At 41.0% G+C, this 25,205-nt stretch overlaps 1 protein-coding gene across 3 annotated transcripts; it reads left to right on the top strand.

Moving 5' to 3' along the window:
- The first annotated feature begins 383 nt into the window (after window positions 1-383).
- Window positions 384-25,161, top strand: MICAL-like. 3 transcript variants are annotated; one of them, XM_065488113.1, is made up of 8 exons: window positions 384-489; window positions 18,653-18,819; window positions 19,601-19,904; window positions 22,001-22,959; window positions 23,014-23,143; window positions 23,659-24,098; window positions 24,381-24,613; window positions 24,673-25,161. In XM_065488113.1, exons 2-8 carry the CDS (start codon window positions 18,674-18,676, stop codon window positions 24,855-24,857), a joined length of 2,397 nt encoding a protein of 798 aa, XP_065344185.1. In that variant the 5' UTR covers window positions 384-489; window positions 18,653-18,673; the 3' UTR covers window positions 24,858-25,161. The 3 variants fall into 3 exon arrangements, with proteins under 3 accessions (XP_065344185.1, XP_065344187.1, XP_065344184.1); XM_065488115.1 differs by lacking the exon at window positions 384-489 and adding an exon at window positions 8,021-8,154 and having other exon boundaries at window positions 22,004-22,959; XM_065488112.1 differs by lacking the exon at window positions 384-489 and adding an exon at window positions 8,021-8,154.
- The last annotated feature ends 44 nt before the right edge of the window (window positions 25,162-25,205 follow it).

Genomic DNA, 25,205 nt, shown 5'->3' with positions numbered 1-25,205 from the left:
CCAGCATAATATTTATCAGAATATGATTGCAATACTGTTTCATAACCAGCATAGGAATGTGCTCAATCAAGCGTTTGTATATTTGAAAAGAGATAGATAAGTTTGAGCTCATAATCTAATAAAACCAAAGCAAGCAGCTCGCATTGGATAACATAATTCTATGTGCATGCCCTATTTTGCAAACAACTTTACTACAATATTGCTTGCTTCCTTCCGTCAACAGAAGATTAAATTACGGCATGCCTGCATAAACAGATAGCACACTCATTGTAAGTCGTGTGATGTAGGCAAACAGCGTGGCACGTGGATGTCGCGGAGCAGCCTAAGCACCCGACTTCGACTGCCAGCCAGCTGACAATAAGAAATGCGCGGGCGTGGCGAAATAACAAACCAGCAGTGCACCAGTCAGCTGGCTCGTGGACGGTCGTGTTGTGCCGAGATGATCTCCAGCTGCTCCTGCTCCGAGTGACAGAAAAACCACCCTGACAGGTACGCAGATCCGATTTTTGTTGCATTTCAACGGGAGGATTGAATTGTCCCGATTCGGATTCCGCCGGATAATGTAGAGGCGATTGAAGAATTCTCGCCAGAGCAGAGAGATCCCGGATATGTAAAATGTAAATGCGTATAGTGGTGTTTTTCACCCTTAAATTAAAAGGATAATACCTTACGTAATGAAATGGTACAGTGCATATTGATCAATCTAGCATATTAGGTCAATTTTATTCGTGGATTGCAGTGTGCAATAACCAAAACACTGTGATAGAGGTGATAGAATTATATAATTTTCTGGAATTTTCCGATTTTCTCGGGAAATTCCATGGTTCGACCATATTTGTTTAGCCTAATTTCTATCCTTTTTCTCGAGATTTATATAATGAGGTATAACTCTTGTGGGAATAAATTCTTATAGCGAAATAAATCAAGATTTTTAGTAGGCAGACCCACTGCAAAAAAATTTAAAAAAATGAACATTTATGTAACCTGAGAACATTAAAGCTTAATTACATCGATATCATTCCAGACCAAAAAAAGAAGAATTATCAATAACACCTGTAGGGATTATATTTATCTTTTTTTCTCGTGAAGCGACATCCGCCTCTTTTACGCTCTCCGTTTGGGTGTCAAAGGTCAGTCCACGCGTGAAGTGCATTCGTCCATAAATTTGAGGCCCAGAGGCGAGAGGAGCAACAGAAGAAAAAGAATCGGATTTGCCGACAACGACCCCGCGGGCTAGGTGGGGGTGACGTCATGCGAATTTCTGTCATCCCACTGACTAAGATGTGTGTGTATGTGTGTGGAGACAAAACACAAAGCACGATTCCTATGCCTCTCTGCGCCGTTGACATCATCCGCATGTGTGCCTAGAATTTTTATAACGCGTCCCCTTTGTCTTCGACAATCCCGGGTCGCAGTCTGATCACGGAACACTGTGTCGGTTGCCGGGCAAAAAATAATGGTTAATTATTATCCAGCGGCGGTTGAAAAATTTTTATTCAAATGCGCGCGGCTCTCGGAGGCGTTTTTCGCGTGCGTTCGTCGACCAGCGAGCTGACTTTCTCCTTTTCTAATCGGTCCAATCAATAAAAATTGCACCCGGCGCCGCGATATGTAAATTGATGGATTGGTCAGAGTGGAAGTAGGCCGCTAATGCTATTAGTGCGGTGTGTGGTTTGGCCGGTAATTCCGTTGTTCACCAAAATTTCTCTCCTTTCCGGCTCGAAATTGATGCAACAGGTGGCTAAAGAGAAAAATGCCGAAATTTTCATAATATATCAGATGGAAGTCTGCCTTTTTATTTATGCAAAATAATGATTATAGTATGAAGTCAAGAGTTTTGATAAAAATATCACTTAATTTGTAAATAAAATATCAAACGAAAAAATTAGTCATACAAATGCTGGAAATAGTTGTAATAAATATTCTATTATAAAACAGTATTATTTCCTTTAATTGGTCGTTTGCGAATTCTTGCAGAAGGAGCCTTGATTGAGCTAACGATATCATCTTGAAACTTTTCTTTACTAAAGCACACTAAGTTTAGGTCAAATCCAACCTTTAAGGTTTCCCTGTTATCTATAATATTTGCAAGAGTTTAAAGTTGATGACCAATTTGAAGTCCTAATTTTGCCTGCTTTCTTGAAAATTTAGATGGGTTGTCACGTCAGGTTATCAGTGTCTTCGTTGCTGATTTTAATTATTCTGGTCGCGATCTTTCCAAATATTCGTGACTGCTGGCTTGTGAGGGATATTCTCCTCTCAACAAAATAAACATGATTTTCAGCAAGCTTGCAACTTGAAAAACATACGTTCAAGGTGATAAAAATTGCAAAAAGTGGTTGAAACAAAAAAACACTTTTTTGTTTTCCAGGGGGTAAAAGAGGTAACCCCCCTGAGACCATTGTTGTCACTTCCTGCAGGATGTCGAGACTATAGCCGACTGGTATGCAGTTTTTGTAAATCTGACGATTATAATAAGCAAAGATTAGGCTTACTCAACGTTTTAATGTCATTTAAAGCGAATAATTTTATTCTTATGCTAAATAACTCATTTTTCCTGATAATTTTTACTCTTTAAAAGAGACTAAAAATAAAAAAAAATCGATTTTTACGCTTTAAAATTTTAGTTTCATTTTGAACATTAAAGAAAGTGAACTTGACCTTAAACCTCAACCACCTTAAGTGTCAGCAGGAAAGCAGTTCAGCTCGGCGAAACGAGTTCAACAGTGTCGAAAATTGTTTTTTTACGACTAACCTGAATCTACTACTGATGAAGCCCACGGGGCCGAAACGTGTGACATTATTTTCTTTGCGATATATTCACTGGAAGTCACTGATCCCTTACATTTGTTTGCCTATTAAAGATTTTATTTTAAATCCGAAATTCAAGTGCCTCTGAATTGGGAAATTCGGTTGTATTTGCTATTTCTTGGTGACAAATCCCTCCAGACAAAAATTCGTAGGCAGAATCCTGTAAATTTTAGGGATGTTTTATCCCTGCGTTTTTTTACAAATTTACTGGGTTTTAGCTTTAACCTTATTTCCAGTGTACCTGAGTGAAGGATGAATGTTTACCTGAATTTATAGCTTCCATTTGTCATGCTTGATCTTGTTAGGGTTTTTCATTGTATAAATAAAACATCATTTTCGTCGTCGTTGAGCTTAAAATTTAATATTCTCGTCTAGTTTCGGCGTTTTGAGAAAAATGCACAAAATTAATCGTCAAGCTATATACTTTGATCTTTGGCTGCCAGTGGCAAAATTAATTTTCCCCGGCTGCGCGGTATATATCGAAGTAAAGGTCTTTAAAGAAGCAGAGCACGCGGCTCATCATCGGCAAAGTGGTGTGTAATTACCGACTTTCCCGAGCTGCATTCACTGAATTTTCAAGGAAAGCTGCAAGTCGATTTGCTTGTTGCTTTTATTGTGGGGACAAACGAGCAATTATCGGAGGCAATTTCCGTTTTATTGCAGTGGAATTGCGCGAGCGTTCTCTGCATTATTTTCTAAATCACTCCGTTTGACCTCGAAATTCAATATTAATAATCTACGACCGATTCGGTTTAAAGACTCGTCCGCAGCCATGCGCTTCACATCTTTTTCAATCGAAAGAAAGCAAAATTCACTGCGGTTTTTGCAGGAGAAATTTGCATGATCCACGAATTAAAAGTGCAATTGCTTTTCTGCTTCACTGCTGAAAATGAGAAATCAGTTTGACGTCAAAATATCAAATTAGCGTGATGTCACGCATAGAAACTATAAATCGAGCGAAAAAGGAGCACCTCGCCATTATTTTTTATAGCGACCGATCTAAATCGCAAGCCGGCTGGCAATTGGGTCCGTAAATCCTATTATTTTTCTACTTCGATTCGAACAGACGGAGATTTTCCTTGAAAAGCCCGGTTTTCTTCTTTATCTATCGTTCAGCGTAAACAAGAGATTTATCTGCGCGGCGTACGCTCCATTCCCAGCAGCTCACCTCCCTTCGTGCGTCTTAATTTTGTAGGAATTTTATCTTTATGGGCCTTGCGTCCATTTAATAATGAGCAGGGGAGTCTTTTTTTTGTACCTTCGCGGTGGCTGCGGCTGCGGGGAGTGAGAACAAGCTGGGAAAGAATGGGCTGCTTGGGAGGCCCGTCTGTGATTGCCGTGAATCAAAAGCAGCCCCGCAGCTCAATCGGCTAGCTCTCGCTCTCGGACCCGACGAGAAAAATTCAATTCCCGGCCAAGGTCACGCGAGCCAAGAAAAATTAAAGTGCCCGCGCGCGTGGGGGTGGAATCAAAGAGTCTATGCCGCGCGCACAATCCCTTTTTCTCCACTAGAAAATTTCCCTCGTCTTCAAATTAGGACGTTCAATGCGGCCAGACGCCTTCTCACACTAATTCTTTTCATTTCATTCAGCTGCACAGAACTTACAAATCATGCTGGTTCAAAGGAAAAATTTGTCTGACGCATTAAATTAAATTTCGTCTCATGTAGATGTCAGGGGAAGAATAATTCAACACCAAAAATTAATATAAATGGCTTTTAATAAAGCAAAACAATTCGGTTTGAGGGGGAAATTCGTAGAATATTGGAGTCGAAACTTTATTTATTGAAGCTTAATTTTAAAATTGACACCTTTTTTATGTTTAAAATATTTTTACGCAACATAGGAACAAAAGGAATACTGGGTTTCGTCACAAAGTTGTACCACTTACGTTGAGAAATTGTCGAGCCTGTTAAGTGAACAAGGACAATGTATTTTTACAACAAAAACTTGAGTAGTTGTAAAAAGCTGGAGGCAGTAAAAGAGGAATTTTCTCTTGTCTAGGCTTGAAGGACTATGAACCTGTAGCTTTTTCATTGAAAATTTTCAAGGGCCTGCTTCATTCACAAGGACACCCCGCGGTTCAACCACCCCCAACGTATATGACAAACGCGGACACTTCTGCTATTTTCTTTGTTTGCAAAATAATGAAAAGAATTTTCTCTTGTCTAAGCTTGAAGGACTATAGACCTTTAGCTTTTTCATTGAAAATTTTCGAGAGCCGGCTTCATTCACAAGGACACCCCGCGGTTCAACCACCCCCAACGTATATGACAAACGCGTACACTTCTGCTATTTTCTTTGTTTGCAAAATAATGAAAAGAATTTTCTCTTGTCTAAGCTTGAAGGACTATCGACCTTTAGCTTTTTCATTGACAATTTTCAAGAGGCTACTTCACACGGAAACCCCGCGGTTCAAACCACCCCCAACGTATATAACAAACGTGTACACTGCTGTGAAAGAAACAAATTTTTGGCATAAAATAGATTTTCCGAGACAAATTGTTTGGTGGTTTATTTTTAAACTTTCCTCAAACCACTTTATTTCTACATTGGCATTGGTGTCACTTAAGCAGTGCCTGGTCTCAGAGTTCACAATGATTGAACAAAATGCGCACTCTTTAAATTATCATTGAAATCCCCATCAATAGCTGGAAACTTTTAACTTGTGATTTTCTTCTAATTTCAGTAATTTCATGAAAGTCTGCATGACTGACGCCAGAAAAATACCTCTAATTTCGCTTAGTCTGTCTAATTTTTTATGTAAACTTTTTGCCTGTTGATTCAAATTCACAATTTAATTGGAGATGCATCCATTCAATAAATTTTGGCCTTGAGAATGCATGCCCTTTTTCCATTAATCTTCTATTATTCTTCCTCAGACTTAAACTAGCGATTTCCGTTAAACTAATCTAAAACATTGCGAGAAATATCTTCTATAACAGTTCGGTTTCACTCTCCCGATCGTGTTTTTCTCCGTGATAGTGCAGCTGTTCGTTTTTTTTATCTTTTTGTGGCAATGTTTTCTTTTTGACTCACGTGCACGTGGAATATTGCTCACCTCCCGCGATGACTTTGCTTGACTCGTGCGTATATCAGACGCATTAATGTTTTACTGCTCTTTTTCAATGCCGAAAATTGGTCATAACGATCCAAAGCAAATAATCGACGCTCAGCCTGAAGTGCGCGTCTTTGGTTGCGAACACAATGATGGGGGAGGTTTGCTCCCTCGAGAGACCGTAGGCTGCGCTTTACATTTCGCTCCTTGTCAAGATTGAAGTGATAAATCGTCAAACGACTGGAGAGAGAGAAAAGAATTGTGGGAGGCCAGGTAGAGCCGAAAAATCGATGGAGGTGGATGATAATGTGTACATTTTGGTCGGACAGAAGCAAAGAAATGTGATCACGACCAGGCGCGCTTAGCAGCTGCGAGCGAATTGAAGCCGCCTTTGTTGTCTAGGCCAGGACTTGTTATTTCGCTTAGAAAACATGACAACTCCTCAAGGCTCCAGAAGTAATTTTCTCGGTTGGAAAAAATTGGAGTTATTTAGCAGAAATATGTCTTAATTCTATTTACAAGGCGTGCGTGCGCCCGAGGTCAATGCGAATTTGCACCACTCCTCCTCCGATTGATCGAATTGTCGGCCAATGCCAAAAGCAAATGTTTTGTTTCCCTCGGTCAACATTGCAAAATTGGCCGATTCCAAGAAACGCCTTTTTGCCTTGCGTTGCTACCGTTTCACGAACGAAAATGAATAAAAAGCTGGCGCAACGTTTTCTCAACAGCGCCGCCGCTCGCTTTTCCCCGCACGTTGGCCAAGCACCAACAATCGCTGTCTTATCTGGCGTGCGAAATTAATTTGCTGCAGTCGCGCTTGAACTATATAGGTGTGAATTAATCACATCAAAAATTCAAATTCTCCATTCTGGGAGAAACTAAAGCCGGCGTCGACCTTGGCAAGTTCATTTCTCACAATTAAAATTTAAAAGCTGCGCTTGCGAACAATCACCCGAGAAAATGAAGGCATTAAATTCACTTTCGTGATGCTGTGAAATTCGAGCACGCTGCCTGGCGTCTTTTTCAAACCTGAATGAGGCTAGGAAAAGACGCGCCCGACTGTTTTTTATGGAAATTTTTTCAGCCATACACGCACCATGGAGCGCGGCGAGCTCTTTTTTGGCTTCCTCTCCCGCTGCCCATCCATTGATGCGCCTCTCTCTCTCTCTCTCACTCGCTTGTGTTTTGAATAAATCAGACGAAAAGGAAAAGCCGAAAGGCTGCCTAATTGGAACGGGTTGAAAATGTATGCGTCTTGGCCTGCGGCCCGCTGAGCGGGGGCTGAAGGGAACTGGAGATTCAAAAGCAGCCGCCGCTCACTCAGACAGACCTTCCGATTCAGGTAAAAAGGTCTAGTTTGCTCCAAACAATCCGAGGCAGCACCATAAATTGAAAATTCATTTCAAAATATCCGTCCGGCGTTAAAATTATGAATTTGTAGAAGAAATCCCGTCGTTCGGATTTCGTCACTCTCAACCGCTAAACCCGATCCCACGCTGCTGGAAATTTGAACTAACAATAAGGCCGTTCTGCGGCCGCCTCAATGGCTCTTAGTGAGCCATTATAAATATGATATTCGCTCTATAGACGCAATCCCAGGTGCAAATGGACCCGGGCTGAAAGGGGGAGGCTGCTCCTTTGTTCGCCTTTCAAATCCATTTTATTTACCCAGCAATTACCACCAATTAAATGAGCGATGCAGTTCAGCCGTGGCATCAAGAGAAGCAGTGAGCGGCTCATTTGCCAAGCCAAAAGAATAAATTGAGGGCAAGGGCCCGGCAGGTTGGTTTATTCCGAGAAAAGCTTGGGTTCCCCTCGAAAACAACTTGGAAATGTGCATCTCTTGTCAACATCTATATTATTTTCCTCTACCCAGCAGCAGAATAGATCCTCTAACTCAAGTACCCCGCTCTCAGGGAATCCATCCAGCAAACAAAGAAAACAAAGGCAGAGTGTGCTCCACCGACTGAAGGAGGCAGGGGAGGGGAACGAGGGTGCGTTGGGTCACCTTTTGTCTGCGCGGCGCGGACGAAAGAGAGACCAAAGCCTGTGGGGATTCTATATTTTTTCCTCGTCTTTTTTCCTTCCCTCTCGACCTGCCAGGAGGTCTAGCAGGCGCCGCCGCTAGAGGGGAATGCTAGATGGAGGGGGCGATGAAGAAAGGGGCGACCTGCACCAACAAACACACGCACACAGTCAGTCGCTGATTCTCTCGCGCCAAAGCCGAACCTATCGCTCCGACACAGCTATATCGCTGTATTTCGTCTCGAATTTTCGTCACTAAAGGTGAGCTTTAGTCGATCATATTTTTATTTGTCTAGAAATTTTTAAACTTGATTGATTTTTAAGTTGTTTAAAAATCATTGTTGATTTAAAGAGAAACTCAATAGCTGAAGTTTTGGCTCTCGTTTTGTTTTCCATCAGATTTCCTTCCATGAGTTCTTTTTTCACTCTAGTCTAGAAGCCACCAACAGGGTATTACAGATCGTTACACTCAATTAAATACAATTCTTCCAATTGATTGCTCCACCAGTAAACTTCTTCCTCGTCTAACCAGCTATAAATAATTCCAGTAGTTGTTGGGTCTTACCAAACAGAAGCTAAAATGAAACTAAATAAAATTTTACTTGCAAGGGACTGAATGAAATTAAAACTATACTGTTTAGTTGGAAAATAAATCTATAGATTGAGAGTGAAAATTTTTTCCAAGATATTGAAAATAAAATTATTGAGAAATAATTTGATAATAACTTGAAGTTAACCTTAACTGCATTTTTCGGAAAACAGTTTCTGACATAAATTTACACGTACTCGTACTTAAGGTCAACGATATTTGTTCACCGCATGAGCTTAGAGTTGCATTCGCCTGCCGACCGACCGACTAATTTTGTGCTTGCGTGTGTTTCTTGAAAGCAAAGGAGCTGCGGGCGATTTCAGAAAACTAACCTGGTGAGCAACAAGCTCTCTTGGTTTTCCTCTGACATGCCGCTTTTTGTTGTTTGCCTTCCCTGTTCAAACATGGGAGTAGAAAAATATGAAAAAGTCAAATAACAAAAGGAGGATCTTTCTTCCAAAAGGCTCTAATTTTTTGAGAAAATATAGAAACCAAGCGCAAAAGTCGCACCCGCCCTTTTGTAAATTAAGAGACGACCTGTTTCTATACTTTGAACTTTAGGTTCCTACTTTATTTGTGTTTGTTTTCTTACAACTCTTATGTGTACTACTAATACAGAAAAGAAACCAACTCCTTGTTTATTTTTATTAAACAATTGCGTGCCGAAATCGCTTAAGGCCATTATCAAAAGGCACAAAGGCGTTGCAAGAGGTGCATAAGTAGTTTTCGGATGGTGCAAAGCAAAGATTGCAAAAGGCTTGAGTCGCGAGTCGTATATATAAAACGGAAAGCTGCATTTCGTGCTGCTTATCTTGTTTGCAAGCATCACGGGCCAATTATTTCATTCCTAGCTGTTCTTTCAACCCGACATATTGCATGCATTATCCGCTCTTTTGAATAATAAGCGCGCACTTCATAAGGCATTTTATTCAAATTGAATGATGCATGAAATTCGAACAAAGAACGATCGCCGGCCGCGGATCTCTTCTCTTCGGCACCTTTTCTGTGCTTTGTTTTGATCATCAAAATCTCGTTTCCGACCCACGCTCTTTTCGCAAACGAGCGTAATGTGAAAAGAATAAAACGCCATCAATCTTGGCAGTCCAAAAAAGTCGAAAGATGAGGCGGCCAACGCACAAGTTTTACACGCGAAACCCGGGAGGAAACGAAACAAGGAAAGCAGCCGCTCATATTTTGCAAGTCACTTTGTCTTTGTTGGCTCCTGATATTTCAGTTGTGACCGCTGCTCAGCGAGAGTCAAGTGCCGTTACCAAATGCACGAAACAAAAAATTTACTTTGCATTTTACGTAACTTCATAATCATTAACATTTTTTCGTGATCTCCTCGCGCCAGATTTCCAATCGTTTGGAAATGTCAGCTGATTATAAATGTAAATATTAATATTTATTCTGAGTTTTCACAACCGTTCAATTCAGGTTAGCAAAAGGCAGAAAATTGACAAAGAGACTGTATCGTGTTTTCCTAACATTGGAATATCTTGAAAACGGTTTCATTTAAATAACCGCACCTTTTTATTCCAAAAATGCATATCTGGAAAAAAATTTCAGTTATGATTGTAAATTTTTATTAAGACGCTCCAAATAAAATGTAACGAGCTTTTACTTAATAGATAAACTATATCTTAAGAGTTGATAACAGTCAAAATCATTTAATTTAAGTTTCTTGAACGCTTTGAGGCCGCTGAGAGCATTCAAAACAATTAAATATACAACAACAAAGCTGGATTATCTCGCAGCTAATTTATTTGTTTCGTTTTGCGTTTTCTCATTAAAGAATGAAACCGATCCGCCTATTCCAAAGTATATGTGTGGTCAAATTCGACTGGCTTGTTGGATCCAATTAGAAATCGGCAACCTTATGCGCGCACGTGTGCCGATTACGAGTTTCATTGACGGGGGTTTATTGCTTTTTTAGGCCGGGCGCGGCTGATTTGGAAAAAAGAAACTGACGAGATGGTCTTGCACGTCTCAGAGAGCGAGCAGCGCGCTGATTAAGTCGAATAATAAATATAATGCTGAAGTAATTTTGCCGTGCGACTTTCACCGCTTCAAAACACACGGCGGACCCTTTTAATGGCTGCTTTTGTAAAAGCGAAATTACACTCGATGTAAAATTAAATTACACACCCGAGTCCGCGATCCGAGCCGAGCGAGCGCGCGAGAGATGCTTCTGCAGATAAAAAGTTTCGAAATGAGTCGCTGTGGCAATGCTAATTATTCACGAGACAATCGTTTCAAGTAAAGTGCACTGCACAATGCAAACAATTATTATTGAATCAAATGCAGCTCCAGCTTTTTGCACCGCAGCCACAGGTTTCACTTTTCAGCAGGGCCTGGAAACGAATCGAGTGCACGCGCCGAATGAAAAGTTCTCTTGTTTGCGGGTCTTTGTTGTAGTTTTTGAATGGCTATACACTTTTGCCGTGTTTTGTTGCCGTCTAACGCGCAAGTGAAAGTTCAGTTGTTGCGGCAAAAAAAGAGGCACGTGTGTATGGAAAAGGTTTTTGCCCTTTGCAGTGCGCTATTGTTGCTGTGCGGCTTAATTAACTAAACGTTAATTGCCTCTTTAGCTTGCAATCCGCCACTCGAGACTCGTCGGCAGTTAATATTTTTCGCGAAGCCATAAAGTCGCTTTCGCTTCAAACTGCACTTGCAGATTCCACTATAGATTATTACATTATGCAAAAAGACAAACCATTGAGTAAGTCGCACAATGTTATGTTTTGCGCAGCATAATAGTAGATACCGTTCGGTCGGACGTGTATTATGCGGATTTATATAAAACTGCACGACCCACGGAGATTAACCCGGCGCGCAACTCGCGCAAGACCTGTCCAATTTCGACCACGGCGGAAATTGCCGAGCCAAGCCTCGAGGCCACCTTGCTGCGATGCTGACCCAAAAATGCAATAATTGAAATTGCCAGAATTATTATGGTTGTCAGGCTTTGAAACGATCATAAATAATGCTAATGCGTTATAATTAGGGCAGATAAGTCGGGCTTGCTGGTCTGAATCTTTTAAATTGGCACAGAAAAGCGTGGCGTGTGCAAAATTAATTCCTGGCGTAATAGGCGGATAGACATTGTTTAATTAAACACTCCTCCATGCTTTGCAGAAATATTAAGTGGATCATTACAGAAAAATGTTCTAAAATCATTTACTTTAATTATACTCTGAAAATTTGGAAAGAGCCTAAAATTTACCCAGGTTGCTGTTTAAATTTCTTAGAGAATCGTCTCCAAATTTTAGAACATAAAATATAGTTAAAAATTCAACAAACAGTAAATTTATTTTAGCTTTAAATTTGTAAGAGTTAAATTCTCCGATTGAGAAATATTTTGACTTAAGTTAAAAAAATGTTTCCATTGCGTTTCTTGTGGTTCGTGATATTTTTGTTATTAAATTACTCATTTTATAAGAAGCTTCTAAAGTAGAATAGAATTTTCGAAAGAGGTCAGTGTTTCTTTCCAATTAAATTCACACATATATTAGATCCATTTGTTGTTATTGTTTTAATGTTTGTATATTTGCATAATTAACAATGGAACAAATACACACCAATCAGAAATTGTTAACGGTTAAATTTTCTGCTGACTCCTCGGATTCATTTGGTTAAAAATACAAACATGGGAAAGTACTCTGTGCAAAAACCTCACCTGACAAGATCTTTCGCAGGTGATTTCATTCTCTAAAGCCATTCTTTTTACTGCATTATGTTTATTTCTCTACGTTTCGTGGCCTGAACTCTAAACGGGGGATTTACGAGACAGAGCTGTCTCGCTGATGCGTAATAAGCCACATTTTCGAACCTAATTGTCGCATTATCCCAATGATTTAATGCGCAAACACGGAGCACGAGCTGCACTCATCGTAGCTGTGGGTCAGTCGCCGAAATTGCCGACGGCTGAGCACCAAAATTAGAAGGAAACGTCTGCTAGATTAGGAAAATAACAATAATTAAAACGCGGCAGCTGAAAGAAAATGGGCCGCGCGCTGAGTGAGTAACGAAGCAGGTGCTTGTTTTTGGCGCTTCCTGCTGACCTGCTTGCGAGCGGGTCGCCGCTTCTTGACCCGAGGCTTTGCTTTTTTACGATTCGGGGCGCTTGCTGGTTGCTGGTGCTGGCAGAGACGAGAGATAATTATCGGCAGCGGCGGCGGCGATTTGCGATTCTCGCCGCGTCCACCGCACGCGGGATGAAAAGCGCGAGAAGGCGTGACCGAAATTGAATAGAAAGCAACGAGTCAGCGCCGGATTGTTTGTTTCCATAACTGTTCTGGGCTGCTGTTTCCGGCCGTCATATTTCAATTCGCGCGCGTCCCACCCGCTGCGGTGACTGCTTTTTGCACTCGATTGATTCGTCGCTTTACACTTACACGCACGTACAGGTGCGCGGACACGTGAAAGCAAATTTGTGTTTCTGTTCTCGTGCAGTCGTGACTCGTCGTGAAAAAATAACAAGGAGGGTCGCCGGTTCCATCGCACTCTCATCCTGCATTTCTTTTCTTGTCAAAATTCATAAAAATTTACACTTATTAAAAATCCTCGCTTGCCTGCGCCATAAAACAATTATTTTCGCCCTTGCGTGCCGCGAACGTTTGCTTCAATTTGTTCGAGTAAAAATCACTGCGCCTTCACGCAAAATAAAATGGAAAAAAACTCGCTCGTTCTTGTGAATGAGTTTTGTGGCTCATCAGCAGTGCGTGGCGGACAATTAGACCTTAGATAAAATCGTGGCGTGCTGTTCAGCATATCCGCACCAATTGAAGTACATATACACAATTAAAACGAGTAGTAGCCAACTTTTTAAAATGTGGAACGGAAATGATTAAAACGGGGGCTTCGGCGTTTGGTTTAATACACAGAGGAGCGAGAAATCGGATTTAGCTGCTGTTACCGTGATTATACATGCGCACCGACCCGCATGTATTTGTGATTTTAGAAACCGTCCGTCGCGCAAAAAAACTGCGAGCTGCCTCGGGCGTGAATGCAAATTAAATTAGCGGACGAGCGGAAGTGAAGAGATGCTTGATCTATGCTGAAAGTTTGGTGTAATAAGCGCAATTTGCATATCTTGTTTTTCGCCCTTGGGACACGTTTCGTTTTCAAAGCCCTTTACCAAAATTTTTAAATGGTGAAATTGCTGTTTTCTTTCCGTGTCTGCTAAAAATGGATGTTTCAGGAGAGAGGCTATTTTTGCAATAAGTGGACCCAGCTACTATATCAGATTTAGCCCATACCTTTGCAAGCAGATTTAAACTCTTCATCGTGTAAAAAGATATTTTCGTAGATGCAAGGGAATCGGAATGAATCTTTAATTTTAGCCGGCAGACACTTCATACTTCAAAAGCATACATTATATATATGTTGAAGCCAAATTATAGAACAACCGAATTACATATTTTTCCCTTGACCCAATTTATAACAAATATTTTTTAATTATTTCCTCGAGTTTTTTGCTTCAATCCCTCTTTACACCGCAACGTAGAATTAACATTATATTAAATGTGAAAAAATAATATATTTTGATCGATTAACTTATTAAATTACAAAGCGTTTTGATTTATTTATTTTTTTTATTTTGGCAGAGAAGTTTGCATTTGGCAAACTTCCTTTGTTCTCAAAAGGTAATTATTTTTTAGAGTAGACACAACCAAAAATCTGGGTATTTTATCCCTCAGCCAGCACGGTCAAACATTATTTGACTGGCAAGCTCTTGGCAGAGACTACTGGAAGTGGGCTAAACTAACAAGAATGTTCAGGATAGGGAATAGAAAAGTGGGAAGACCCCAAATAAACGTTAAAGAATGTGTGGCAAATGCTGAATAAATTTGCAAATTGACACTTTAAGCTAAATGGATTAAAATAGTTTCGGAAATTCATATTTTATGCTTCTTTGATGATCACATAAACAGACATCCCAAAATATTGATGTATCAAAAATTAATGACGTCTTCAACACTTGTTTATATAATTAAACACATTCGTGCGTGTCTTCCTAATTATAGAAAACAAATTTCCGCTGTTATGCAAATCTATCTCAACAAGTTGGAAAGCTTTGTATCGACGACTCTGGCAATTCGTCAGAAGCAATTTTTGTAATATCCGCATGCACGCAGATGAAATGAGTTTCTGGGTGGTTTGCGTGGAACAAGTGCGCTCAGGGCGGCTGAGGAAAAGCAGGTTGGGTCGAGGAACGGACCCCGGGGCTCATCCACTGCTCGTTTCTGCTCTTTCACACACGCGAGCCCAATTTTTATTGCACGCCATTCTCTCGCGTGCACTTTTGACGAATTCATCGCGTTTGCCGTCGGCTCAGCCGAAGCAACACACCCTGAAAAACGGCCAGGTGGAAGCAGACGGCGAAAGGGTGAAATCCGATCTGCTTCAAATCGAGAAAGCGTGGGAATGAGCCACCCTTTTTTCTGCACCGAAATCGGATCACCTCTGAGCAGACGATTTTCTCGATACGCCTCTGTCGATGAGCCAGAGTTAGTGCCAGAGTTAGTGTGTCAGGTGAGGAAACGCCGCACTTTTGAAAAATTAACCGCCGCCTGGGAACAAAGCGAAATCGTACGGTACAGAGGAGACGCGCAGCTTTTCGGGCCGTGAATATTAATTTGTTTGATGAAAAGGCGCGAGGTAGAAACGAGCGAGCAAGCAGCCGCGCGCAGTGTCGGTTTTTACAAACAACAATAAAGAGGCCTGCGCCTGCCCGTAATGTGATTAGCACTCGAACGTAGCGGGACCTGAAGCGAAGAAGAAAAAACCTACTTCTTCTCAGCTTCTCCTTTGGCTGCCAGCAGCAGGAAAATAAAAACACTGACCTCCGCACACTCGCGTTTATCCTCAATTTGCTCTCCCATTGCGCGCTCGCTTGCTTGCTTTATTCTCGCAACATTGCAACACACGTGCGACCGAATCCGGCTCGCAGTGCGTCTTCCCCGAGTGGGAAATTCCTGAAAACCTACTAGGGCCACCGGGGAAGTGCGAAATTTGTTTTGGTGGTGGTTAAAATATTAAATTTCCGCCTTGTTTTCGCTCTGCAGCTAATTTTCGGAGATTTGCGGCTTTATTCGGAACTACGAAGGTCTGCACCAAACGGATAGTCATTCCTGGAGGCATCTTCAATGCCAATTCCGCAATTTGCCCGCCGCTTCAAATTTATCTGCATTGTCTACAGTGTCATTGACTTGAACGTCAGCTCTTAATAATGAGAAAATATATTCTAGGAAAAGACAAATGATTTGATTGATATTCACCTGCTAATTGGGGAAAATAAACATGTGTGCGCATGAGAAACATTTTTTTAGAATGGGAAACATGCAAAAAGGAAGCATAGTGGTGTCGGTACAAGCCACAATAGCGCCACCATCATCGGCCAACTATAGGAAAGACGGAAATAATGCGTTTGGTGGTTAAGTGGTGATAAGCAAATATAGTCAGTGAGAATTTGTTTGGAACATATAAATTCAGTAACTATTTAGAAATGGACGCACAAGCAACTAAAGACAAATATCCTGACGAACTAAACCCATTTGGAGACGACGAAGAAGGAGTGGAAGCGGGAAGTTCCGAAAAAGGAGATGCGCTTAATCCATTCAGCGCGGACATGGAGGAAGAGGTAAAAATACGAAAGCAAACCCTTCCTGCCAAGTCCGCTTGTGAAAAGGAGCAGCAGGAGAGGCCGTTGCCAAGACCGAGAACTTTCATGTAGTATTCGCATTTAATTCCAATTCAACCGCAGTCTCAATCCGGATTTATTATTGTTAGCTCTCCACGTCCAAGCCCTAGAATGTCGATTCGGGCACATCATAACAACGATAATAACACGAGCAGCCCAGTTTGTACTGGAAGGGACAGGAAAGAGCCGACTCAATCGCTCGCACCAGCCGCCCCTGTTGGTTTATTTATATTTTTCTCTTATCAACGAAACTAACACACAATATGTTCAGACTCCATCACCCGTCAACACCCTGAAGAAGTCGAGAAAAAAGCGACGGGCACCTTTGCCTCCCACAGGCTGAAGAAAAACAATGTCGAAAGAAGCCAGCTTGTTGTGAAATGCAAACAATACCTTCAGACATGGTTTTTCAAAATGTTTCTAAAGTTATGTTGCAACTTGCTGTAAATGGGTGAAATCGAGACTTTAAAAATCCATCAAATATTTATTTCAACATCACTAACATCAGTGCGGCTCCTGTGATAATTTTACAAAAAATAAAAATAGGTAAATTTAAATAAATCATGGGAATTTAATATAAAACAACCACTGTGATTAATGTGAGAATACTTATGTCAGTTTTCCTCTGCTGATGTTTGAGTTTCCCACCGATAAAGTTCAATGCAGTAAAACCATTTTATCTTAGGGAGCGTTAACCTTATCGCATGCTATTTATATAATATATTATAGGATATCATTGGAAGCGTTTGATTTTAGTCTCTCTGCAGAGCATAATGCATGACTTTCCGAACCATGAGCATTTTGAAACTCGAGATCCGGCGACGGAATCGAAGGATCGTTGCCGCAATAATAAATTTAGCGCGGCGAGAATTAAGGCCAGGCTCGGCCGACTATGTTTCCTCGCCGGCATCAGCACACATGAGTTTATATTTCTTCTCACTCTGCGGCGGGTAGTCAGGTGACCTTTCAGGGCCGCGCTTGCAAAACAACTTCTCGAGAAGACCAACCGCGTATATTATATATGCGCGTAACAAAAATATTTGATTTGGAAATCAATCTTGGCCCGCAGGACAAATTAACAGTTGGCTCCGTTTAATTGCCCTTTTTCGTACATTGATTGACACTCTTGGCTCCGATTCCAATAAAAACACGCGCCTCTCTTACTTTTAACGACGCGCGGGCTACTTTTTATCTAGCCGCGCGCGGCTCATTCACGGCTCTAAAAGCTTCTATTTTGACTGCAGCTTATCGCTTTCCCAGGCTGAAAACTGAAACCGTGTTGATGCTATTTTTCTTTCCTCGCTGCACATTTCGAAACCAAATTCGCGGCAAGGCCGAACAAGCAAACAAACACAAACGATCGATTCCATTTAAGGAACTGCGAGCGCAGAAAGAAATTAATCTCGCCAGCCGGTGTGACCTTTCGCAGGCTCATTATTCTTTTCCGCTGAGTGCATAGCAGCTTCGGCGTAATTTTTCTTCCCTTTTTCAGACCAAAAATGGAGAAGAAGCTGCTACTTTTATTGTCGGAGGAAATAATAAAAGACAGAGGCCGTATGAGTCAGTTGGATAATTTTCCCAAGGTCCGCAGAGAAATCTTACTTGTTTGTTTTGGGAGTCGATTAGACTCACCACTTGCCCTCTTGACCCCTACCGGCTCGATCGGAGAAAATCGAAATAAAACGCGGTAATGGAAATCAAAATTTATTGAATGTTTAATTTCCGAGTCTCACGAGACCAGAGTCAATTGACCCACAAAATAAATGCGTGAAGTGACATTCGACTGGACGCATCTTCGCCGGCGGTCAAGGCCGCGTTTCCCATCACGAAGTGCGGCGTAAATTGCTTCTAACCTAACTTTAAAGACAACTGTTCGTTATCAATGCTAGTACCAAATAATAATTGATAACAGCTCTTGTGGTATTCTTCTAAATTTCCACAAAGATCATTCGAACACAAAAACTCATTATTGACTTTGGAAGTGAATTAAATGTTTATCTTCCACAGAGCAATCTTTAAATGTTTATATTTCTCATGAAACTGTAAACGCTTCAGAAAGCAATTTTCGTGTAAAATAATAAACGAACGCGGCGAACTTTTCGTGTGCCGAAATAAAAGCGGCTGCGGTTACGCTGAGGTGAGAACCTTCTGGCTAAGCGCGTCGCGTGTTATTATTTTTTGATTGTGTGCCCCAGAAATGAACGGCGGCGGCGGCACTTTTTTGCTGCCCTGAGAAAGGTTCGGTGCGACCAGTTTTGCTCCGATTGCTCCCGTTATTGGCTCTCGCTCGCTCGTCAAATTACCCTCGATTTTTTTCTGCTCTTTTCTCGCCGGCAGCGGCGCAAATTGCATCCTGTCTGCACCAAACACCAATTAAACTATTATTCCGAGTGTGCGTTTGTTGTCTGTCTGACCCGACGGAGATTAGCAGCCGAGTCTCATTTGCGTGGATTTGCGTGTTGCAGTAACTGAGAAAGACTGACAAGATGAGCCGGGGCACCAAAGCTCTCGAGATCTGGTGCAAGAGGGTCACGGATGGCTACCCTGGCGTCTCGGTGGACAACATGACCACCTCCTGGCGAGACGGACTCGCCTTCTGCGCCCTCATCCACCGCTTCCGCCCAGACTTGATGTAAGTTTTCAACTCAAATTCCACGTCGGTTGAAGATTTAAAAAAATATCATATTTCATATCAAGTCCAGGAAGTTTTTATTATTAGACTCAATTGATATGGTTAATTTAATTTAAAAAAAAACTTCCTTAAAGTTGAGTAAAATATATTTTTTAAATGTCAAATGTAAAAAAGCAGTTTTGGCGTATGTTAAAAATAGTTCTACCAAGTAACAATTTAATCCTTATTGTAATTTTCTAGTGACATTTTTGAAAAAAAAGCTATATCTTATATGCTAGTGTTACAATTTAAGAAATAAAATATTAATTTTTCCTCTCATTGAGCCTGATCAAATGAACACTATTTAAGGTCATCGGTCAAGGCCAAAGGTCATATTATGAATTATTTAGGTGTTTTTCGTGACTTTTTTTAAGCCGGTGCATTTCATAAAATTCATAACCCCCATAATACAAGTCTGGAGCCACGTAAGAGATTGTGTGAAAATTTTAAAAAGACATAAAATCCCTTTCGTTATGAGATATTTAAATTTTAAAACTTAAAAACATGCACCTTTTTTATAATTATTATTTGTATACTATATATTTTAACCGATGAATCTCGGCTTGTAAGCGTCAAAAATGCGAAAACCGCACACCGATTGGCTCGTCTCGACCTTCCTTCTTCCCTGGTGCTAAAGAGTGTATATTTATTAAATTCCTAATTTTAAAATTGATTTTACAATTTTTACCATCTCTTCAGTATTTCATTCTTTTGAAAATCCACCTCTTGATTAAATTTCCAGTGAGTTTGACCGCTTGAGCAGCAAAGACATTTACCACAACAATGACCTGGCGTTCACGACCGCGGAGCGCCACTTGGGCATCCCGGCGCTGCTGGACGCTGAGGACATGGTCGAGTTCCAAGTTCCGGACCGCCTCTCTGTGCTCACCTACGTGGCCCAGTTCTACAAGACTTTCGGCGAGACCTCCTTCGCCATGGGGCTCATCTCGCCCGGCCGCGGCAGCCCTCTGAAGCGCGAACACAGCGAGGGCAGTCCAGTCAACACGCCTGCTACCACCCCAGAGTCCGAGACGCCGCCCAAAAAGGTGAATTTCCTTGCTGATTGCATGACTGGGGGGAGTCCCATCACAAGCATTATTGCCAATATTTTTTTGTATTCTTAATAAAATAGTTCTGGTGCATCACCTGAGGGAGGTGAAAAAGTGTGAAACTTATGATGTGGCAAAATGCTTGTGTGGATTTCACAGGGGTAGAAAATATTCCAAGCAGGTAGGTGGAAGTTGGTGACTGGACTTTTTAGTTATTTTAAAATGTGACACGTCTTTCTTTGAACTGTCTCTAACTTTGTACTTTCTAAATAAGGTTTGAAACAAACAATGTCGACGCCCTGTTGGCACAGGTCCTCAGAGTTGGTCGAAATTGCCTGTTAATTCCTAAAATGTTGGACTAATATTCCTAAAAACAGGAACCCAAAAACTTAACGATTTTGAAAAAGTTGATTTTTAATAGAATAGTAAATTTCTTAGGTCAAAGGTGAAGGTCAAAAAAATCAGGTTGAATGATACAGAAAAATTTGGCTTACCCTATAGTACATTTAATTTAGAAAACCCAAAATAGCCAAATTTTAACATATATACACGTGGGAACAACATAAAATTTTTTAAATGTTTTTTAGAAAATCGTGGCCCATGTTAAAAAAAATGAGCACCCCGCAAATAGTGAATTTATTATTAAGGGCATTTCAAGTAGGTTTCATCCAAAACTTGATTGAAAATTATTTATTTTGAATTTTTATAGTATGGTTGGAGGTTGAGACCCACCCCCTGCCCCTTGGAGGCGGAATTTTTTATTTAAACTAACTTGTTCAGAAATTAGCATTCTTTTTGTCGTTTCATACGATTTCCGCCACAAGAAACTGAATTCATCGTATCTCACTCCCTTTTGTCGAAATACCCATGGAAAAACACTTCTTCTATTTCGATGGACAAAGACGGCATAATTTAGATTCAAAATAATTTTATTGCGGATTTTAATAATTGATTTAAGGCAACACCTCCAGCAAATTTCATCCAAATCTGACGCACCATGCCAACAGGACGTCGACATTGTTTATTTCAAACCTTCAATTAATTAATATAGAGTACTGTTTTAACTTAACGCTTACTGTATAGTTTTGCACATTTTGTAAATGACTGGAAAGTCCTTTTTCTGCAGTGAGCATTTTGTCAAATCACATTTCCTTTTAAAAATATAACTCATATCTCTATTCTGATGCTAAAACTTTTTCACATTAATAATTTCGCACTTTTTTGCTCCCCAGGATGATAGCTTGGACATTATTGGCCAATATAAGCCAGAAATATTCTGCTAGCATAAGCAGGTAAACACGGGTCACTTCCTACAATTATTTCCCCCTACTTCCCCCTAAACAGGATATATAATAATACAGTTTGATTCATCAATTCCATGAAATTCTGCTACAGTCACGCTCGGTGATCTCAATGCCCACTTTTGAATTTGCCGGTAAAAAAGTGAATGAAAGTCACAACGCGATCTCTCGGTAACGAGCGCAACCGTCAGCCTGGCGCGGTTTCCCCGCGGCCTCGCGCCCACGCGGCGGCCTCATCCAATTAGAATGATAACGGAATTATATTGTAACACTAAAATCCACTTTGGTGTGGCAAACCACTCAAGATTGATTACACAAATTTGATGGCTAAAAATTGACTCCCATTTTATAACTCGTTAATGAGACAGTAGTTCTTTTAAAAGTCGATTGGTTGACAATTTATGATTTAATGTATTAATTATATATTTTTTTCTCTAGAAATATTATATTGTATTAAAAAAAGATTTTATCTGATATTATAAAATAAAGAATAAAAAATCAAATTAATGAATGAGCAGAATTTTGTTCAGGATGGTAGCTATTCGTGAAATTTAAAAAAACGTTAATTTTAAATTTCACAATATCCTGCTGGTGTATTTCTTTCTTTTTTTCTGTACAAAAATATTTTTAATCAGACTCAAATGCCGATGAATAATATTATTTTTTATCATTTTTTTTTGTCTATAGTTTAACAAAAATATATGGAGGATTACATTGTAAGACTCCCTTTCCCATTCCCTAGTTATAATCCTAGCTATTTATTCGATTTTAATTAATTTTTTTATTCAATAGCAGAACGTCCTGGCGTTAGGTCGTCGGGAGCTGTGCGCGGGGTGCGGTGAGGCGGTGTTCCTGGCGGAGCGGCTGCGGATCGGCGGCCGCACGTTCCACCGGCGGTGTCTTCGGTGTGCTCGCTGCGGGGCCCAGCTCAGCCTGGCCAACTGCTACGAAACAGAGAAGGACACCTTCTGCTGCGAGGTCTGCCCCGACGAGGAGGGCAGCGAGCACACGGACAGCGACGCCGGCGCCGCGCCCGACCAGGAACAGGACGACGAGTGGAGCGCCTCGTGCGAGAGCGCCCTCGAGGCGCACCACCCGCCGCCCTCGCCCTCACCCGCCCCCAAGCACGAAGAAAACAATGTTACCAGCAACAGCAGCAGCGCTCGTGATCTCGACGCGATCTCACAGGCTGAAACAACGCATCAAGTTGCGCCCGAGCCGCAAGAGGAAGCGGCAGTGGCGAAAGCGCCAGAGTTGCCCGCCACCGCGCCGCCGTCCGCGGTTGGCAAGTGGCTTTTGCAAGCTGATGACGAGCCGACACAAAATATTAGCAGTATTAAGGAGCCAACAACAGATGTAAATAGCAGCGAAACGGCAGGCATGAAACAGGAAGAGGAATCGCAAGCGGCTCCTGAAGAGCAGAAGGTCGCTACAGACACAAATAAAGAGGTGCCGAAAATTGTTGTCGAGGAAACTAAGGAGGAATACCCCGATGACTTGAATCCCTTTGGTGATGAGGAGGAGGAGGAGCAACCGGCACAAGAGGAGAAGAAAGAAAGCCCCAAGAGAGTTATCTCTCTAAATCCGTTTGGCTCTGACAGTGAGGAAGAGGAGGAAGTGAAACCCACACCTCGTAAAATCATCCCAGTGGAGCCCAGTTTAAATCCCTTTTGGGAGGATGGCGAGGAAGATGAGGAGGAGGAAACACAAACACAGCCAACACCTAGGCCGCGACATAGGTCTACCCTAAAGTATGAATTTAAAATTCTGTAGGAATTTTGTTCTATATTTTTATATATTTTCAGTGATGTGCCTAGCTCTCCATGTCCAGCTCCTAGAATTTCTCTCCCGGCCAGCAGTCCCCTAAATTCTCTGAGAAAAAAGAAAAAGCCGCCTCCACCACCTCCACCAGTCACGCCGAACAATGCCAGTCCGGTGAGTAACTGCAAAATAGAAATATTTTTTCTCATTTAAAAATTTTATCGATAACTTTCCACTAGTCATGACGTTAAATATTTCTCACATATTTATTTTGCTTTCTTTTCGTACAAAAAATTTTAAGATTATTTTTTTTCAAGATTATCATTAATAAATTAAACAAATTGATCGTTAAATGTTTTCCATAGAGGTTAGTAAATATGGGCTCAAAATATTTATTTAGAGCGACAATCCGGTTAAAAATTGCGCAAATTAAGAAAACTGATTTAATTTCCTCCTAATTTTTAGTTTTATCTTGACGTTCAATATTAAATTAAATTTTATCATTTTCTAATTTTCCTATTAAACTTCGTCATTTTAGAACGAAAACTAGAACGAAAATTCTAATTTGAAAAAAAAACTCCCATTTCATTATTTTTTCTTTCTCCTCTGGTGAATCTTTCACCAACTCTTACAATCAAGGTTTTTTTATCAATTTCGTGACTTAAATCTATTTTATCCTCTTCCGACAGGCCCCATCGCCCTCAGGCACCCTGAGCAAGACGAGAAAAACCCGGCGAGCACCACTGCCTCCAGGCAGCTCATCCGCCAAAGAAACCAAGGACGAGCTGAACCGGCGGCAGCAGCTGGCGCCTGAGAAGAGCCACCAGGGCGAGTGGAAGCGCAAAAAACGCCAAGCACCTGGCCTGCCCATCCCGACCAGGAGGCAGATTGTGCCGATTCCGCTGGAAGAGGCGCGCCAGGAGCTGGAAATGATCGAGGTGCAACAACGAGGCCTTGAAAAGCAGGGCGTGCGGCTTGAGGAGGAAATCCGCTCGCGGCTGGAAAAGAGCGTCAGCTCAGAGGATGAGAGCAGTCTGCCTGTGGAGGTGGAGGAAATGGTTATGCAGCTAATGGACCTTGTCATGGAAAAGAACGAACTTTTCCGAAGGCAGGCAGAACTTATGTACATGTAAGTAGAGATTCAATAATTTGACGTAGTTAGAAATTAAAATTAAAAAAAATCAATAAATAAAATCGTTAAGTTGGTTTTATATGCTCCATTATTCAAAATAAATTAAGTCGGTTTGTTTTATTGTAGAATTTTGTAGATTTTCAATTTTGTTTCTAATTGATAAATTCAAAAATATTCAAGTAAATCATATTTTTTATATCCTTATTATGCATCGCAGTTTTTTTTATCGTAGTATTAATATTTTGAAGCGTAAATGCTGATTTTCTATTGAACTTAAAGGAAGAGGCAGCATCGTCTAGAGGAGCAACAGGCTGAGCTCGAATGGCAGATACGCTGTCTGCTGCACAAGCGTGACAAGACTGAGGAGGACGCTGCGTTAGAGGAAGAGCTGATTAACAGGCTGGTCGACGTTGTTGAACAAAGAAACGAAATAGTTGACTGCTTGGAGATGGACCGCAAGAGAGAGGCTGACGAGGACAAGAGCGTCCGGGAACACAGGCAAAAGATGACCGGTAAGCATTACCAGCCCTCCTAGATGAAAATTCCTTAATAATTCTGATTTTGATTCCAGATCGCCATCTTAATACAGAGGAGGCCAAACAGGAGATAATAAAAAGCAAGGGGAAGAAGTTGAAGCTAAAATTGCTGCAGAAAAATAAAAAGGACAAGAAGAAAAAAGACAAAGAAAAGGATTCGGAGGCAGAAAGTTCTCCAGGGAAAAGTAGCCAAAAATCGCCCAAGAAAAAGTGGTTTTGATAAAATAACCCTGATATTGATAGAGGCGCAGATTATAATAAAACCCTCTTTAAATCGATACCAATCATGACTCAATTATTATTGTTGCTGATCGTTTTTAGTCAGCGCTATGAATATGTGCCTTACTAGATTTCTATTATGTTTACTGCCTGCCTTGTTACGCTATGTTGGAGCAATACCTAGTTGTAAACAGTTTATGAATGTATTTTCCTCATTTTTTGTAAATATCACATGATTTGCGCTCTAGTAGCACACTTTTTGCACAAACGTTGTGCTTCATGAATAAAATGTAAGTTCAATTTATCGTGACTTTGTTTTAATAGAGGGAATATATTTAAAATCAATCTC

The sequence above is a fragment of the Cloeon dipterum genome, chromosome 4, assembly GCF_949628265.1.
Source record: "Cloeon dipterum chromosome 4, ieCloDipt1.1, whole genome shotgun sequence".
NCBI lineage: Eukaryota > Metazoa > Arthropoda > Insecta > Ephemeroptera > Baetidae > Cloeon > Cloeon dipterum.
This window is presented reverse-complemented; position numbering and strand designations above follow the sequence as displayed.